This window comes from Neomonachus schauinslandi, chromosome 4 (assembly GCF_002201575.2).
Source record: "Neomonachus schauinslandi chromosome 4, ASM220157v2, whole genome shotgun sequence".
Classification (NCBI taxonomy): domain Eukaryota; kingdom Metazoa; phylum Chordata; class Mammalia; order Carnivora; family Phocidae; genus Neomonachus; species Neomonachus schauinslandi.
The window spans coordinates 16,831,565-16,852,031 of NC_058406.1; the positions used below are offsets into that span (position 1 = coordinate 16,831,565).

General features: G+C 37.6%; 1 protein-coding gene across 5 annotated transcripts in view; it reads right to left on the reverse strand.

Moving 5' to 3' along the window:
• HNRNPR (heterogeneous nuclear ribonucleoprotein R) overlaps positions 1 to 20,467 on the reverse strand; it is a 31,952-nt gene that overhangs the window by 2,603 nt on the left and 8,882 nt on the right. For 2 of the 5 annotated variants that reach the window (XM_021684116.2, XM_021684113.1), the window contains 5 exons: positions 20,139 to 20,252; positions 10,463 to 10,639; positions 8,494 to 8,629; positions 5,408 to 5,613; positions 570 to 719 (listed from right to left, as the gene is read on the reverse strand). In XM_021684116.2, coding sequence (XP_021539791.1) covers positions 570 to 719; positions 5,408 to 5,613; positions 8,494 to 8,629; positions 10,463 to 10,639; positions 20,139 to 20,252 — 783 coding nt within the window. Of the gene's footprint in view, positions 1 to 569; positions 720 to 5,407; positions 5,623 to 8,493; positions 8,630 to 10,462; positions 10,640 to 20,138; positions 20,253 to 20,467 lie in introns of all 5 variants that reach the window. The other 3 variants (XM_021684115.2, XM_021684112.1, XM_021684114.1) reach the window with 2 other exon arrangements.

Consider the following 20,467-nt stretch of genomic DNA (forward strand, 5'->3'; position numbering starts at 1 on the left):
ATCAAATCGACTATTATATGCAAGAAATATATATCTCTAACAACTACTGAAACCAGCGACACAGTTAATACTATTAGAATTCTGCAATGACTGAAGAAAGGCAAATCTATGAAGGACTAACCACTCTCTCAGAACCCATCTGCTGAATTCAATATGCTGTGCTGTGTGTAAAGTCACGTACACTACTCTGGGTCTTTCACAGGTCCACAAACTAAGGTAAACAAAGTAGTTACAATACGATTCATTACCTCTTTACCATTTACAGCAGCTAATTACTATACCTTGTAATATTTCCAGGGCATCATGCTATCAAATCTTAGGCTTACAAAAACAATACAGAGATTAAAAATAACTTGCCTGAAATCACAAACCCAGTTAGTAATAATCAGGCTTTGAAATATGAAATCTTACCTGTTACACTACTACCACTTCACAGATTATTAAAAGAAAGTTCCAGAGTTCGGGAAAAGCTGAAAACCAATTTTATTTCAGTTTTTAAGGTCATTTTATGTGTTTAGCGAGTTTCAACAAAATTCAAATATCAAGAAGCAAAATTTCAAAATCTCTACCTTAACAGCTGCTCCTCTGTCTTCAAAATGAACAAATGCATAATCTTTCAACTTCTTCACTCGTTCAAGTTTTCCAAATTCAGAAAATGACTTTTCCAGTATTTCTTCTGTCACTGTAGTAGCCAAGTTTCTCACAAATAAAACTTTCACCTAATACAACAAATACACAAAATTGGCAATGGCTACTTAATTTTAGCTGAAGTCTTATGTTAATGTATTTCTTCCTATCCTGACAGCAGGCTTTCCTTCTCAAAAACATTAAATAATAAAGCTGCATCATAGAAAGTATAAAAAATGACAAGAAAATTATTCTGTCAGTTACCAATTTATATAGATTATCGGTTACTTCTCCTGCCCTGTTATTAAAGTAACTAACACTGAGGCGCCTGGGTGGCTCAGTCGGTTAAGTGTCTGCTTTCGGCTCAGGTCATGATCCCAAGGTGCTGGGATTCAGCCCCACATCGGGGTCTCTGCGCAGTGGGGAGCCTGCTTCTCCCTCTCCCTCTGCTGCTTCCCCTGCCTGTGCTCTCTCTCTCTCTCAAATAAATAAATAAAATCTTTAAAAATAAATTCTAAAAAAAATAAATAAGAATAAAGTACCTAACACTGAATAGAACCTTCAAGGAACCAACAGGAAATTACTAAGTTTATTCACAAATTTAACAGGTCCCTAAGTACCAACTGAAACAACATGTTTTGGGGTTTTGCTCCCCGCCGAACTAAGTTAATTCTAAAGTTCATATGAAAAAAATAAACAAGAATAGTCAGGAAAAAAATCAACAAAACTCAGAGGCTAGCCCTACCAGATATAACAAACTATAATGCTTAAATCACTGAAACAGTATAATGTTCACTTGGATAAGAATAAAAGTTGGGGGGTGCCTGGCTGGCTCAGAGGGGCATGTGACTTTTGATCTCAGGGTTGTGAGTTCGAGCCCCACACTGGGTGTAAAGATTACTTAAAAATAAAATCTTAAAAAAAAAAAGTTGGATTCATACCTCAGACTATATACCAGGATAAACTCCAAACAGATCAAAAATTTTAAAAGGGGTGGACAGGGGCAGAGATGGGGAGACTGAAAAATATTAGACGAAAATAAAGGTGGGGCGCCTAGGTGGCTCAGCTGGTTAAGCATCTGCCTTTGGCACAGGCCCTGATCCCAGGATCCTGGGATCGAGTCCGCGTCAGGCTCTCTGCTCAGCGGGGAGTCTGCTTCTCCCTCTCCCTCTGCCTGCCGCTCTCCCTGCTTGTGCTCTCTCTCTGTCAAATAAATAAATAAATAAATAAATAAATAAATAAATAAAATCTTTAAAAAAAAGAAGAAAGAAAATAAAGGTAATTCCTTTACATAACACTGCTCCAAGGAAGGCTTTGTGATTTAAAAAGAGTGATAAAATTTAACTACTAGAAATAAATGGCTTTCACAAGGCAAAAAGTGCCGGAAGTGGAGCCAAAAGACAAATGACTTCTATCACAAAGAGTTTATCTATATTTTTTTAATATCAGAGCTCCAGAAAATAAGAAAAAGCTTAATGGAAAACTGAATAGAAAGATATGCAAAATTCATGAATACCGGGCTCATACAAAGAAACACAAATGGTCCTTCAACATATTAAAAACTTAAACCCAAATCATTATGGCTTTGAGATATATCATTTACCAAACGGGCAAAATCCAAAAATATGATCATACACTATTTTGACAAGGATGAGGAAAGTGGGCCTCTTGCACTTTGCTGGTGGGAGGGTAAATCGGTACAGGGGGAATATGGCAATATCTTAATAATTACAGATGCATGTACTCTGTGGCCCACAATTCTATCTCTGAGAATCTATCCTACAGATATATCTGTACTTTTATCAACTGACAAGATACAAGCTAATTCACCACAGTATTGTAGTAATAAAAGATCAGAAACAACCCAGTGCCCAGCCAGTTGAATATAGTATAGTATATCTACACAAGGGAACATTATATAGCCATAAAAATGAGGAAATGCTCTAAGAGCGGATATGAAGAGACTGCCAAGATAAACTGTTGGTAAGACATTTCCCCCTTTTCTACATCTCTGAAATAGGGATCCAATTTACAGTCAATGTGACATGCAAGCGCTATGTCATTTAATTGGCAACATTAAATAATTTCTTAGTGGTACACATAACAACAGTATACTACCTTAGAGCTAATGAACTAGGACAGTGAATAAAGCAAATATAGATTAGTGAATGCAGTAGGTTACCTGTAACCATCACGTAAAAAGTCAGGAAAGTAAGAATAAATACTCGTATTTGCCCGTATCTGGTCTACTAAAACTGGGAGTGTACTGGGGACGAGGGAATGCAGGAGATGGAGCTAGGTCCAAGTGGGACTTCTTTGTCTATACCTTTCTACGTAATTTTGATTTTTGAACTAAGAAACTATATTACCTATTCAAAGAAAAAAATTAACACACCCACTGAATAAATTATTACCTCAGATAAAGGGGTATGTGAATAAAAATTATTTGGGGGCAGGTATTAATTCAAGACCGGGAAAATCTAACACTGTCCACCTCCACCTTCTTTATCTTTGCAGTCTTGTCACAGAGGTCAAACTCTACGTTATGCAGCCCTCAGTTGGTTTACTGTTTTTTTAAACTCAACACAGATCTATTTTTTTTTGAGATGAAACCAAACACACTACATAAAAATTACTTGTTGAAGTTTGTTTAAAATATTCAATAGGAAAAAGTCCCTTTAAGAAAGATACATGTAGGGACGCCTGGGTGGCTCAGATGGTTAAGCATCCACGTTCGGCTCAGGTCATGATCCCAGGGTCCTGGATCGGGCCCCACATCAGGCTCCTGGCTCAGCGAGGAGCCTGCTTCTCCTTCTCCCTCTGCCTCTCTCCCTGCTCATGCTTTCTCTCTCTCTCTCTGTATGTGTGTCTCAAATGAATAAATAAAATCTTAAAAAAAAAAAAAAAAAAGATACATGTATGCTCTTAGGTTTTGGTTGATTATAAAACTGACCCAACTTGGCAAAAAATCTTCAATGGATTACAACACTGATAATGTTAACAGCAGAAGGGTAGAACTCTAACCCACCCTCCAATTCAGAAAATAATAAAGGAATTAGTATTAGTCAATCAAATTTATTCAATCAGTATTACTCAAGTTTACAGAGGCCTCCTTTCCATTCTGAAAGTTGTTTATGATCTAGGAAGAATAGTTCTTAGAATAAAATGTTGAGGTTTTCTAATCCTATAAAAGTTTAGGATGCATTTCAATCTGAAAGGTTACAAGAGGTATGTGAAAAGTGTCGAAACAAATCACCAGTATACTACACTTTAGATTTTCCGGGGATTTTATTTGCCATTTATAATGTGTAATATATTTATACTGCTATTTTAAACATGTTTTTACAGAAAAAGCAATACAAACTCTATTGTTTCTACAAGGCAGTTCGAAATTTTAAGGGTTCTTAACAGATTTACCCAACTCCAAGAGGACATCCAAGTTCAATAGGTTTGCCCAAAGTCAAAATTGTATTAGAAAAAACAAATGGAATTAAAATCAAGTTAGTAAAAAATAAAAATAAAAAAAATCAGAGCTATTTAAATTCCCAGTCCCTTTCCTTAACACAAATCTATTCAAGGAACATGAGAAAAAGACACTGAGCAGCACATCTGAGAGCCTCTCTGGTTCATTCTCAGTGATCTTCTCTAAACTGAAGATGTCTCTGCCTACAAAACTCGATCACACTCCAAACTAATTAGAGTGAAGAGCACCTGCTCAGAACCTGGAATAAAAAGCTTCAGAGAAAGACTTCTCAGTCTAGGAGAATTCAACCACCAATTTATAGTCATCACAGAGTTGCTGCCTCACCAAGAAGGGAAGGGACACACCAAAATACTCAAAAATTCACTAAAAACAGCAGAGATGCAACTCTGATGAGTCCCTTCAATTCCAGGAATCACCCAAAGGAAAGCCTAACAATGAGGACTCATGGCACCATCATTTACCAGGCAGAGATCAAGGCAATGCAAACATAAGGCTTAGGAGGAAAGTGAGGGCCTGCCACAGGACATGCCATACATATTTTGCCAATATCACATAATAGCAAACATGATAACCCTTTGCCTTTCTTCATGGAGACGACAGTCTAAGGGAACTTAATCATGAATTTAAAAAAGAAACAAAAAAGAAAAAGAAAAATCAGTTATAAATCTAAATAAATTATCAATGGCCATGTAATAAAAGTCATAGTATGGTCAATGAAGATTACAATTCATAATCTCCAAAAAACATTACTTCTGTCTTTATTCAACAAGACCCTTTTTTTAAACTTCTGTATCCCTCCTAGTGCCTAGCACTAAACAAATTCTCAGTGTATATGGAAATACTTAAGGAATTTCACTTCAGTTCCTTTTGCACATTTAATCTCCAGGAAAAGGGATGATTAATAGAAATTTCTAGATACCGGGGCGCCTGGGTGGCTCAGTTGGTTGGGCGACTGCCTTCGGCTCGGGTCGTGATCCTGGAGTCCCGGGATCGAGTCCCGCATCGGGCTCCCTGCTCAGCGGGGAGTCTGCTTCTCCCTCTGACCCTCCCCCCTCTCATGCTCTCTCTCTCTCATTCTCTCTCTCACATAAATAAATAAAATCTTTAAAAAAAAAAAAAAAGAAAGAAATTTCTAGATACCAAGACAGACTACTAAGTTTGGTATTAAAGCAGATCCTAGAATTAAGATCAAGAGCTATAATCTGTATTTATCATAAAACTTTTAAAAGTTGAGCTTTACTCTGAGTACAAAATTTAAATAATAATCTCACCCCCATCCCAAGCAACTGCATTTACCTTAGCCATGACTTCTGGATCTGGTTCTTCCACAGGGTCAGCCCATTCAACTGTAACTACATTTCCCCATACTTTTACTTTTCCACTCATCAGCCGGCGTCTGGCTTGTGCTGCTGACTTGTGATCCTCATATTCAAGGAAGCAGAACCCCCGATTCTTCTTTTTGTCATCGGGTTGATGATAGAGAATAACGTCCACCAAACCCTCTGTTAAACCAACAGCCAGATATATAAGCCAAAAGCATCCACCACACATCTAGCGATTAGGCAGACCTAAATCCATTTGCCGAAGAGCAAAAAATATTGAAGAAGCCTCAAAATGATTCCCTAATTACCTAGTAGACAATTAAATCAGCATTGTTAGATATGGATTGTGAAACAATATTTTACGTTTCTTTTTAATTTTGGGGGGGTCCTGAGGGTACAGCCATAAACAACAGGTCCAGTTACTGTATTCTGATGTATAACATTCTACCATGTTTTAGAGTGTTTGATACAACATGACCTTGTAATTTATAAAAACATTACCAAGGAATTTAAAAATCAAATTATTAATATTAATTGAAAAGAACTTACATTCAACCAAGTAATCATGACCAAAAATCATCCTTGGATCTAAATTAAAAGTTACTGTTTTTACCAAGAATGAAAATGATTGCTGGGGCACCTGGGTGGCTCAGTTGGTTAAGCGTCTGCCTTCAGCTCAGGCCATGGTCCCGAGGTCCTGGGATCGAGCCCCACGTCGAGCTCCCCGCTCAGCAGGGAGTCTGCTTCTCTCTCTCCCTCTTCCTCTGCCCCCCACCCCCAGCTCATGCTGACTCTCTCGTGCTCTCTCTCTCAAATAAATAAATAAAATCTTTAAAAAAAAAAGAAAATGATTGCTAAATATTGGTGTCCCCCTGGTCTTAGTCCTGTGTTCTCATCTTTCCACACATGTTCTTTCTAGGCAGTATCAGCTAGTTTGTATTTTTAAAAGCTATCTATATCCTTAAGAATGCTTACATTTTATTTCTAGTCCAGACTTAAAGACATTTCAAATTTAGCCATGTCCAAAATTGCAGTTACCGCTCCCCAAATCTGTCTTCGCTACTTCCCTAATAAACAGTACCATCTCCTGGTTCTCAAGCCAGAAACTGAAGACTCATTCTTGATTTCTTCCTTTACTTTCTTTCCTTTATTCCCCTACCCAATTCAGAGCCCATCTACTTCTTTCCACCTTCACAGCTATTACCCTAGTCCAATCTTCTATCCAAATTACTGTGATAGCCTCAACTAATTGATTAGCTTCTATTCTGAAGCCCCTCTAAACCATTATCCATATGGCAGTAGAGATAATATTCTGTAAACATGAAAGACATTACTCCCTGCTTGAGATCTTTAAACACCTTCTCATTCTACAAAAATTAAATCTAAACTCCTTACAAGGTCCACAAAAGCCTTGCCTACTTCATCTAATTCTACAGTAATTTTAACAACACTGGCCTTTTCTCAGTTCCTGTAATACACCAAGTTCTTTCTTGCCTCAGAGACTTAGCATGTGTTGCTCTCTTGGAATGCACATCCCTCTGCTCTTTGTTATGCTACATCCTCCTCATTCTTCAGGTCTTGCTTGAAATGTCATCTTATCAGAAAAGGCTTCCATAACCATCAAAAGAGGGATAATAGCTATTCTCTAGCTAGTATCCTTTATTTCCCTCTTCTTAGGGCTCACCACAATGTGTAAATATTTCTTTAACTTTTTTTTGTCTTATCTCCTTTCCCAGAATGTAAGCTCTACAAGGGCAGAAAATAGATCTTATTCACCATTGTATCCCAGCACATAACACAATGCCACCACTTTAACAGGCACTGGATAAACACCTGCTGAAGGAATGAATAAACGGGTAAGAAGTCAGAAAGGAGCGGATAGGTAATAAAGTGATGAGGTCAAAGAACTGCACCATCTGGAGCCTGTGACCAACACAACTGTGATGGATAGTGGCAGTGGTTACAAAGCAGAACGCTAGAAATCAAGATTTTGGAGTGGGCAGAATTTCTGGCAGCAAGATCCAGAATGTGATCTGGATGTGGGGGAGCTGAAGTAAAGAACTGGAGATGAGGTGGTCATAAAAGTAGGAGGCTAGGGGACTGGACAGTCATCCATGTACATACATGTTAAAGGTACTACAAGTAAGTCAATTTAGGACAGAAGAGAAAGACTATGAGCCAAAAGCAATCTTCAATTAATGAAAGACTGAATCCAGAAAGGCAATAGATGACAGCATCAAGGAAGGAGAAAGGGCAGTTTATCTGGAGGACAAAAACATGGCTTTTATGAGGGGAAGTAATGGGTCTAAATCAGTGTTTTTTAGACCATAACTAGAATGAGTATATCTCTACCCACATTAAAAAAAAATGAAATGGGGCGCCTGGGTGGCTCAGTTCGTTAAGCGACTGCCTTTGGCTCAGGTCATGATCCTGGAGTCCCTGGATCGAGTCCCGCGTCGGGCTCCCTGCTCGGCAGGGAGTCTGCTTCTCCCTCTGACCCTAACCCCTCTCATGTGCTCTCTCTCAAATAAATAAATTCTTTTTTAAAAAAATAAATAAATAAAATGAAATGGAACAGGAAAGATCACACTAAATCATGTAAAATAAGTGAAAGTACAGTTCTGTTAAATTTTGTTTCAGTTATAAATGTATACAGACCTGTGATGTAAAATGTACTTCTCAATCAACTCCATGGATTTAGAATTGGAAATTTTGAAAAATCTGATCTAGACAAGGCAACAGGAAGGAGGAGGAGAAGAACTCTCACCCTCTTGGCCCTAAAACATGCTGAATGTTGGCAAGCCTTCACTGGAGGGCTACAAGGCAAAGACTCTGGGAAAAGCTAAGGATCAATTAAGGCACAGAAGTAAGGGGACATTCCAAGAAATTAAAGATATAAGGGAACATGCTTAAACCAAACCGCTGTAAAGCAGAAAGGAGGCAATGCAGACACTGAAGATTTAAATTTTTAGATTAATATACACTTCCTTTTTTTGTACTTATAAACTAGTACCACATATTTCCCAAAACTAACTTCTACTAAATACATTTTTGTTTTACCTGTGACTTTACTGAATTCTTCCAGAATGTTTTCCTTGGTCTTATTCTTCGGAATTGATCCAACAAAAAGCCTGTTGTTTGCCACAGAAATGCACACTCCAAGGTGTTTACCAGGGCGAATTTCATAGCTGTCACACTGCAAGGAAGAAAAGAACCAGATACCCCACAACCATCCCAAACTCAGGACAACTGATCTCAACCTAAAAAATTCAACAATATAAGGTCAAACACTTCCTGCTTCACAAACTCACCGAGTTCCCTCATGTTTACCATTATAAAAATGTGTATTTTAAAACTTGTTACGGTCTCTCACCTTAGTTTGGTTTTGTTAACTTTCACTGCTCTTCTGGATATAAATGACTCAGTTATTCACTTTATTTTTAAAAACACCTTATGCCATATTTCAATGTTATCTATCTGAAAAATTTTCCAGAGAATTTCAGAAAAAGTACCCAAGACTGATCATTCAGGATTCTTGGAGATAAAATTAGAGGCACATAAGCCAAAAGCAAAATAACAATAGTCAACAACTATGTGTAATCAATAAAAAGAAATTCAGAAGAATTTCACATTCTACACAAAACACAGTACTCTGAACGTATACATGAAAAGTTTCAAACTGCACATCAAACACAATACCTTCAAAATTATATGAAATGACAGGAAATTAAAAAGGCTTTATTTAAATCACTATGGTGATAGTTTCCTTGATAAACTTGAGCTTGTTAGACTTTCACATTACTTACCCATTAGCTTACTAAAAGATATGTGATTATTAAAAAATAAAAATCTCCATACATTGCCAAAAATGAGGAAATAAGGATTTGAAAATTTCTCAGGAGGGCGCCTGGGTGGCTCAGTCGGTTAAGCAACTGCCCTCGGCTCAGGTCATGATCCCAGGGTCCTGGGATCGAGTCCCGCATCGGGCTCCCTGCTCTGCGGGGAGCCTGCTTCTCCCTCTCCCACTCCCCCCGCTTGTGTTCCCTCTCTCGCTGTGTCTCTCTCTGTCAAATAAATAAATAAAATCTTAAAAAAAAAAAAAAAGAAAGAAAAAGAAAATTTCTCAGGAAAAGCAAGTTGGAAGGAAAAGTTCTTAATAAAAACTAAAATCTGGGTCAAGCTAGAAGTGGAACTAATTTAGAAGTGATTAATGAAACCAAAAGCCCTGGTGAAAGGACACCCATTCTAGAAGGACAGGAACTAGACAAAGTGAAGCTTTTAAATGTCTGGCAAGAGTATGCAAACACAACGACACGGTTATTTTAAGTTACTGAGATAGTTGTACCAACACAGGCATGAAGGCATCTCCTTTGCAGAACTCGTTACGACTCCTACCGCTACTAGCAGCAGTACTACTGTGCCACTAAGCACAAAGGGTGAAAGGAAACTACTAGATGACAGAAGACGGGCTATAAAATAGTAAAAAAGGAGAGAAAGACTGAAGGCAGAGAAGACTGAAGGGCCTGAAAACAAAATATAGAAAAGAACAGGCATATACTTAGAAAATAAACAAAAAGGTTGTAACAAAAAGAAGAGTCTCAATCATTTCCTGAATTGTGTCCTAAAAGTCACTGTCACCCAGTTATGTTCCCCAGAAACCATCCCAGCCTTCATTACACTTTTAAGAATCTTGTCCTAAAGTTTAACAGTAACAATTCACACCTTTTTTGCCTAAAATCCAAAGAGAGAACTGCAGAAGCCAAATATTCAAATGAAACTTTAGATACTAACCAATCTAATAAATAACTTAATAGAATTATGGAAGAATTTCTCTAACACATTATTTCTTGGGTATTTTCATTCCGTTTTACTTTTATAATCAGAAAAAATAGAGCAAAGGTCACATATCAACTTTACCAACATCTAACCATGCAAAGAAAAAAACTAAAGAAAATGAAACAATGTTAACTGCAAACATTTTTAACTGAGGTGATTTGCCACTAGACAGTGGTATTTGTTTATCACATACCAGTTTAACAGCCTCCTGTGCAGCTTCCTTTCCACAGAAGGTGATAAATGCATACCCTCTGTTCTGACCAGACAGTGGATCCATCATAAGACGTAGATCCCAAATGGGACCAGCCTTTTCAAAAAGGGGTACCAACTCATCCTCATATAAATCTCTTGGTATTTTACCTACAAAGACCTGAAATAAAATCTCTGTATTAGAACCCCAATGTAAGCATTTTAGAGCCATAAAGCCTAACAACCTTTCTTCTAAGGGGCTACGGGCACAAAGATAAGGAGGAATGAGGACAATTTGAATCTTTAGGAGTTAACCCTAATGTTTATTATAATGACCTTAGGGTCATTAACACAGAACAATATTCTATACTGAAAAATGGAAAATGATTAAGAGTGTGCAAAATCTGTACAAACTCTAAATTTTTTATTTTTATAGTTTCACAAAAACACAGAATAAAGGATACATGTATGTATCTTTGGGAAATATGATATCTGCATTTTTATAAAAACAATAATTGAATAAAGACTGTAGTGGTCTTCCTCAAGTTTTCTCGATTCTAGGGGTGCCTGGGTGGCACAATCAGTTAAGTGTCTGACTCCTGATTTTGGCTCAGGTCATGATCTCAGGGTCGTGAGATTGAACCCTGTGGCAGGTTCCATGCTCAGCATGGAGCATGCTTAAGTTTCTCTTGCCCTCTGCCCCTCTGCCCTGCGTGTGTTCTCTCTCTCTTCCTCAAATATATAAATCTTAAAAAAAGTAATTACTAAAAAAAATTATGTAGTAAGGATTAAATATACAATAAATTAAAACCAAACAATCAAAAACCTTCTCAGTATTTAATATCAGACCACAATTTCTTCAAGCTTCCACCACATCGGCAACATTAAAGACAATCTTTTACGTTAAAACATTTGCAATCCACATGCAGTCTTTTATTTAAAGATTTATTTATTTGAGAGGGAGAGAATCTCAAGCAGACTCCCCACTGAGTAGGGAGCCAGACACAGGGCTCGATCTCACGACCCTCAGATCATGACCTGAGCCAAAACCAAGAGTCGGACACTTAACTGACCGAGCCACCCAGGCGTCCCGACACGCAGCCTTAAAGAATTAAGTCAGTGTCTGCATTTGAGATGAATTTTTTTTTTTAAGATTTCATTTATTTATTTGTTAGAGAGAGAGAGTGGGATCAAGCAGGGGGAGCAGCAGGCAGAGGGAGAAGCAGGCTCCCTGCTGAGCAAGGAGCCCAATGCGGGGCTCAATCCCAGGACCCTGAGATCGTGACCTGAGCCGAAGTCAGACACTTAACGACTGAGCCACCCAAGCGTCCCTAGAGATGAATTTTCTACTGAAACTCATCTACATCAACATTTCATATTCTGAAAAATGACCTGATTAATGAAACAGCAATCCAAAAGATGGCCAAATTATTACTGGATATTACGTTTCTGACGTTAAATTAAGCTCTGTAACTGTGCTAAGACAATCCTTTTCAAAATAGTTAGATTTACCTTCACTGCTGTCTGGTAAAACTCCTTTTGAATCCCTAGCATAATTTTCACATAACAGCTATTCAATCCTTCCGTCTCTAGTCTCCAATCCTCATTCACTAAGTCATTCCAAGGAGATCACGTGTGAAAGGCAGTGGTTTCCTCATATTCTTTCCTCTCAGCCTTAAATACATTCTCAGAATCTATTTCTATTTCTTTATACCGCAGAAAAAGAGATTTATTTCCTTTCCAAGGTTAACTCCTTAACCTTAGTAATAACAAAGCCCATTTCTTCACACCACCTTCTCCTGGAAATAATTGCAAACTTTCATTTCTTCGACTCTCCAGTTTTGCTAAGTACATCCTTCCAAACATGTCACATCTCCCATAACAAAACAAAACACAAACAAGAAATATTTACCCATTTATCTTTCCTTTCACTTTCAAATGCTTTGAACACATGGCCATGTCTTTTATTTCACTCATGCAGTTATTCAACCCATCTACCATATCCTTAGTACCGTGCAGCTACAAAGTATAAGACATCTAAGGCATCATCTGTGCAATATCCCTACAGAACCGTATTTCTAACAAAAACTCACTCTGGAGAGCCTTTGGCATCTATGCTCTCTCTTTAACTACAACACTGGCTTCTTCCACTAACACTAAGCTGCATACCCAAATGTCACTAATGGACTTCAAATGACTAAATTCAAGTCTTTTTTTCCTCAGTCTCATCTTGCCTTCTCGGTAAGCAACAACATTGGTGATGCTGCCTCCTACAAATTCTCTTCCCTTCAATTTTTACAATCCTCCACTAGCCTGGTCTTTTTACCTTTAATTATTTCCCTATCCTTTCCATGGTGATTCTCCTACTCACCTAATAACAGTCTGCATGTTTCCCAAAGTTATGGCTCTATCTCATCTTCCCTGTATTTCCTTCACTTCCAAAGATCATATCCATTCCCCAAGTCTATATCTATTTAGTCATCTCTCGCATCTCCATCCTAAGACCTAATTTTATAATTCCAACTGCATTTGGAAGCATTTCCTCTTGGTTGTCCTAATTTTACCTCAAATCATCAATAAATAGCAATGTCATTTTTTTGTTTTTTTGAATATAGATGCATATATAGATATGAATGACTGTGTATGTGAATAGTACTAATAGTGATGTATCAATGCATGAAAAAACTGTTATAATTTTATTTTTTCTTTATTTCCTGAGTATTCTACCATAGATGTAATAGATTTGTAACAAATGTTTCTTTTTTCCAAAAATCAAAATAAGTAAAACCCACCCTTGTCAACCAGTTCCTTTGATTTTCCTCATTTCTCTTGGGTAACATAATTTCCACTGCTCCCTCCACCCCCCAAGATCACCAAGGAAATAATACTTTCATAAACTTAAATCTCAGCTATTTTGAATCCCTCCCATTCCTATCCATATCCAATTAATCTTCTAAGTATCAGCCTGAAGTTGTTCCAATAAATAATACCTAGCCTACATAGCAACTGACTTCCAACCTACTCATAGAACTTGTCCAAACTTTTCATGAGACATGGAATTCCATATACCTCGAACTCATATGCTATGTATTTTTCTAAGTTCTAGAGATACAGTGAATACCACAAACAAGGTCTAAGCATTCATGAGGCTTATATACTATTGATAGAGACAAAAGTTAAAAAAAATAAATACGATTTCAAGAGGTATTAAAGGCTAAGAAAAATAAAAGCAAGGAAAGGGAATAAATGAGGAGGAAGAGGCTGTATTTTAGTTAGGAGGGTCTCCCTAAAGAGGTAAATTTGAACTGAGATCTAAGGTAGAAAATTAAGTAAAAATCTGAGGAAAGAGCACCCCAAGGTAAAGAACAACTAGGAAAAGATGGGAATACACTTGATGTATCTGATGGAACAGCAAACAGGACAGTGACTGGAAGAAAAGACCCACATAGGAGACAGTGTTGGGAAAGAGAGAAGAGGGGCCAGATTAAGTTAAACCATGTTAGGAGTTTCCATCTTATTCCAAATGTGTTGGGAAGATATCAGAGGGTTCTGAGCAGACAAGTGACTAGGTATGACATGTTCTAACAGGCTGGCAAATAGGTAGAAGATGGACTGTATTGAGAAACAGGCTGCCCAGTCAGGTTCACAAGGCCATCTAGGCAAGGGATGACAGCGTCATGAAGTAATGGGTTGATAGCTTGAAGGTAGGGAGAATGTGAGAAATCGTTAAGTTTTAAGTTATATTGGGTTCAGATCTACATTTTAGTTACTTTGAGCAACTTAATTAGTGAGTTTCAGTATCTTCATCTGGGAATAACATCATCCAAAGGGTTCAATGTCCATGTGAGCAGAGAGCCCAAATCTTGTTCCTCATTTTATTCCCAACTTGAACACAGTGCCTGAAACATAATAGCTGCTTATCTTTGATTAATGTTCAAAAGATCATCTACCTCATGCTGTTAACTTAACACTAGATCCCATCCCTTCTCTTCCACTCAAGGACACATGGTCCAGCAACAATTTGATCATTAGCACACAAGTGATTCTAATTTCTCACTTAAAAAAAATGTTTTTAAGGGGCCCCTGGATGGCTCTGTCAGTTGGGCACTGGACTTAAAATTTATTTTTTTAAGATTTTATTTATTTATTTGACAGAGAGACACAGCGAGAAAGGAACACAAGCAGAGGGAGTGGGAGAGGGAGAAGCAGGCTTCCCGCTGAGCAGAAAGCCAGATGCAGGGCTCGATCCCAGGACCCTGGGATCATGACCTAAGCCGAAGGCAGACACTTAATGACTGAGCCACCCAGGCGCCCCTAGACTTAAAATTTAAATGAAAACAAAAATATATCTTGACTATGACACACCTTCCAGTTATTATCCCATTTCTCTACTCTTTTTAGCAAAATTGCTCAAAAGAGCTGTATGTACTTCGTATCTCAAATCCCTTGCCTCCCACTCTCTTGAATCCTCTCCAAATATGGCTTTCACCACCATTCTTGTCAAAGTCACTGATGACATCCATGTTGCCAGATTCAAATGTCAATTCACGGTCCTCTCTTACTTGGAAAGTTTGTTGTAACCAACCACCTTCCTTCTGTGAAAACTCCGTATTGACTGGACTTCTAGGATACCACACCCCTGATTTTTCTCTTACCTCATTGGTTCTTTCTGCTCAGTTCCCTTTGCTAGTTCCTTCTCATCTCTCCAATCTGTAAATGTAGAGGGCTGCAGGGATCAGATTTTAGACCTTTAGTCTATCTACACACACTTCCTTGGTGATCACATCCAAAACTCATGGTTTTTAAATACCAAGTAGATGCTTATGCCTCCCACATTTATAATCTCCAGCCAAAACTCTTCCCTGAACTCCAGGCTTATAGAAGTAACTGCTCATTCAACAGCTCCACTTAGAGGTCTAAGAGACATCTAATTCTTAACATGTCCAGAACTGAATTACGATCTTTCAATCCTGCTAATCTGCCCTTCTCTACAGCATTCTTCATTTCAATAAATGGCAACTCCAACCTTCTAGCTACTCAGGTCATCCGCCTTGAAGTCATCCTTGGCTCCTTCCTCTCATACCCCCATATCCAACTCATCAATAAATCCTGTTAGATGTGCCTTCAAAATATCCAGAATCTGACCACTTCTCACTAGCCTCAGCTTATCAATCCTATAAACGAACATTCATAACAGGGCACAGCGCTAAAAAAACTACGGATAAAAGATGTCCTGAGACAAAATAAATATACAAGGATAATCGGTATTCGTTTTGAAATGTATTTTTTGGTGTGGCTAAGCTCTCTGGCCCAGTCGGACAGTGTTTTTGTACTTGAGGGTATTTGTATTTGAACACTTAAAAACTGTTCTGGGAAGCAAATTCTGCTTCATACTACTTCCATTAACATAATGCAATGGTGCTTCATAATTACATTATTCACTATCCCTATTTCTTCCATACCCATTATAAAAACACATAAAGCAAAGAGCACATAAAGTGGCACTGTGAAAATACACCTGACACACAGCTAAGTGAGGAAGCTAAGTGCCAGGTTATTACACTACTTATGTAACATTTGTGCCTGTATTTTTAGAACAGACAGGTTTGCCTCATTAAGCAAACCTAACGTGAAAAACCTGTATTTTCAGAAAAAGTAATGTAATGATTGTTTAATCACTTTACATACAGGATTCATAAGAGCCAAGTTCCTTGTATACTCCAAAGTATTATTTGAATGTTAGAAGTCCAACTTACAGATTTTCCATAAGAATACTGTTTTACTTTAGAAGAAACATCAACAAATCTGTGGTCAACAAAGTCCCCAATATGATAATCCCTGGGATTCAAGAAGAAACAGGCTAAAAATACTGATTTACTGAGAAGCCGGAGATGGCTTCATTTCAAGATCAGTTTAACCCAGGACATATAAGTAACTTAAAAAGGCTAAAAATAAACAGCATTCAAAACTAAGCATGATTCCTTTAAAAGTTTCTAAGCTCAATTTTTAATTAACTAAAATGAAATAAAACTTCTCCTTTTATGAATTCGTTGGTCCCTGAGCCATTCTGGCTCCGTATGAACTGTGTGGAGTAAGCCCGCAGGCATACATGCAGGTGAACCTCCCCGCCCCCGCCCCCGCCCCTATTAGACCCACAGAATCTAATGAATACCGTAACAACCAGTTCTTTCTTTACTCACTAAGCATCAAGGCTTGAAAAAGTTTTGGCTGTCTACTATCTAACCATCAAATACTTCAACAGTAATAGAGAAAGCCCTTTGAGGCTCTGGAAGGAAGAGTTAACAGGCAGTGCAACGTAGTCTTTTGAGCATCTACTAGGGCTCTTCCCTTATCCAGCTCCTATTTGCTACTTTGCAAACACAGCAGCTTTTCCTCATACGTAAGTCCGTTCAGGTACTACTAAGTCATATACTTTTACATCTCTGTTAAATACACAGGTTCTCTAACACTTCCATTAGTTAAAATACCAAAGAATTAAATTTCAATCTACCATTTCCTTTGAATTCCTCTACAAAACACCAGTGCTGTGCTCTTTAAAAAGATAAGTGCTTATTATATTGGAAACAAATAAAAACAGAGGCTGCTTCCCCAAACAGTTTTACAATGCCAGCTGAAGAATACAAAGATACTACAAGCAGACTAGACCTGAGGGCCCAGACACACTAAAAAATACACTTCAAAATTAATACCTAGCTTTCTTATATATTTCTTATCTCAGGACAATGCTTAGAAACAATGCAAAGGAGTGCTCCTTTATAGGATTAATTTACAGTAGATTTTACCAAGATGAAACCTCGGTCTTCTGGTAACTTTAATATTGTCAGACTCAGGCACGGACCCTCACTTCAACTTCCTCAATCAAGACCTAAAATTTTTTAATGACTGTAGTGAAATATAAAAGAACAACTTAAACCTCACAGCATCAAAAATGACACCAACTAAAACCAATTTATTTATTAAATCAGCAACCCAATATATTAAAAACCTGTTTTTCTGATTTTTTAAAAACTAATTTTAGGGGCACCTAGGCGGCTCAGTTGGTCAAGCGTCCCACTCTTGGTTTTGGCTCAGGTCATGATCTCATGGGTCGGGAAGTCGGCTTGAAGATTCTCTCCCTCTGCCCCTCCCCCACATGCTCTGGCTTTAAAATAAGTAAATCTTTAAAAAAAAAACAAAACAATACTTTAATTTTTAACAAATATAGGCCAAATCTCATGGAATTTAACTTTATGGGAAGAATCCAAACCTTTACACTAAGATTTTGTTGTAACGAACTGCTTGACAGGAGTGGCTTAGGCTCATATAGGGATTTCATGGCAAAGTTATTTGCTGTATGCGACGGTATCTAATATATAAGAAAATGCATCTTTCTCCTAAAGACACAATGCAATGTAAGAGAATATGCATATTTTATAATTAGGATACCAACTTTGTTTCTAATTGGATACTCAAAATAGTTTATCCTCTTAAATTGTTTAAATGCTTTCAGCGAAATGTGAAGAGTACTAACAAACTCCTTTCTTACCTATATAAAACAAGTCTCCATTAATGAGCTCAATAAAACCAATCTAATGGGCTAAAAAAGTTCATTTTTATAATTATGAAATAGATACAACCAACTAATTTGATACTAGGCTATACTGGGCATTGGAAAGAACATTAACAATATTATACAGAGTTAATTTTTATTCCTAAGGATTTTATAACTAAAGAAACAAGACTAAGATGAATGTAGTAACTGATAAATACTAATGAGGGTATCACATGCTGAATGGTATACTACAGATAACTTTTTCAAACATACATATTTCCCTCTTGAAGGTGTTGCAGGCTGCCTCTAAATAAGAAGTGAAAGAGTAATTATATTTATTTATTTTATATGAGGGTTTTAGGTAAGAAAATTTAAAACCATTCAGAAAAAAAATACCTATGACGTAGCAGTTCAAGTAAGACAGTTGAACTATATTTCTATATTGTTAAAAAGTTAACAAATGTAAATGTAGATTTGAAAGGGTTCACAATCTAACTAGAACATTAAAAATGAAGGACGGCTTGAGGCACCTGGCTGGCTCAGTCAGTAGAGTGCAACTCCTGATCTCAGGGTTGTGAGTATGAGCCCCACGTTGGTACAGAGATTACTTAAAAGTAAAAAATCTTTTTTTTTTCTAACGATTTTATTTATTTGGGAGAGAGTGAGCGAGTGCACAAGCAGGGGGAGCAGCAGGGAGAGGGAGAGGGAGAGGGAGAAGCAGGCTCCCCACTGAGCAGGGAGCCCAACGTGGGGCTCGATCCCAGGACCCTGAGATCATGACCTGAGCCGAAGGCAGACGCTTAACCGACTGAACCACCCAGGCGCCCCATTAATAAATAATCTTAAAAAGAAAAAAGACCAAACTACTACTCACTTGTACACTATGTTTCAATGACATTTGCTCCTATAACAAACTTAGATGGCTCACAGTCCAATTCTAACTCTACAATAATTATGCAACATGAAATAATTTATAGTTTTTTTAAGAGACTCAAAACAATAATACATAGCTGATTTAGGTTATCATGAAAAATAAAAATGCTTAGAGTCCCTTTTAATACCACTAAATATTAAGAAATAGAATATTAACTATAATAATGCTTGAAGGAAGTTCAGGGCACAAAGACCAATGAATGTAAACTCTATTCTATACAGAGAATACACTGGAATTACTTCTGATATAAATCTAAAAAGTTAGTTAACTGGTGACATCTTATTTCACAAACTAGAAATAATAATCTTTTCTTTTGGCTACCTGAAAGACACCAGAAAGAAAAGACCTTGCTGTACACTTATATTTTGGCACACAGTTTTTACCATTTAAAGGATCAGAACTGGTGGGGCGCCTGGGTGGTGCAGTGGGTTAAGAGCCCAACTCTTGGTTTTGGCTCAGGTCATAATCTCAGGGTTGTGACATCAAGCCCTCCATCAGGCTCCGCACTAGCACGGGAGTCTGCTTGGGACTTTCCCTCTCTCTACCTACCCACCCCCCATGCGTGCATGTGAGCGTGCACTCTCTCTCTAAAATAAATAAATCTTAAAATAAATGAATAAATAAAGGATAAGAATTGTCTAACACAAAGGTATATGAAGAAACCTTTATGAAGGCACAGATGGAGCAGAAATTGCTTCTTTGTTCAATGACAGACCAATGTACCCGATCGACCTTTTATCTGATCCTACATCCTTTCCTTGTGTGACTCACTCCCATCAATAAATCTCTCAGCAAATATTGAGTACCTTTTATGTGGTGGGAGGAGGATCAAGGAGGGACGAGGGTCAAGGAGGGAGGACAAGAGCTGTTCAGAATTACTGACATAAAACAAAAACAGAACAGAGCAACTGTTTCTTTTTAGGAACCTCAACCCAAGCACCTAAAATGGTGTGTTGCTGGTTGCATGATTTTAGCAACCAGTTCCAAGAACTCTACATTCCTTTACAGAGTGTTTGGATATCTACTAGTCACATGGTTCTCCTTGCTTAGGACTATAGTAAAATACAAATGGATATCCTAAGAAAATAATTATAGCTACACTTTAAAAAGAATCAACTACTCTTCCCCATCATACAATAGACAGAATAATTTACAAACTGGAAAGATTTCAGCAAACAGCCGAAGAACACTTACTTCTGTTCCAATTCCGGGTTGTACACCAGAGTACACACTGTCTGGTGGAGGACCACCATACTTCCTCTGTCCTGTGGTTACATCCAGAGTATAGCCAGTCCTCTCAAGCAATGCCTAAAGATAATTATACATCTGTTTATACTTGAATATTATATCACACATCAGTATATTATCTTTTCCAAAAGATACCCCAACATCCTAGGCTATGTATCTTAGGTAAAATAATGTCAAAATTCCCACTGGTATCACTCACATGTGTTGCTCCCACTTCATTTTACTGCTCCTTTCCATACATTTAATGGAAAGAATTGTAGACAAATTAAATCTCT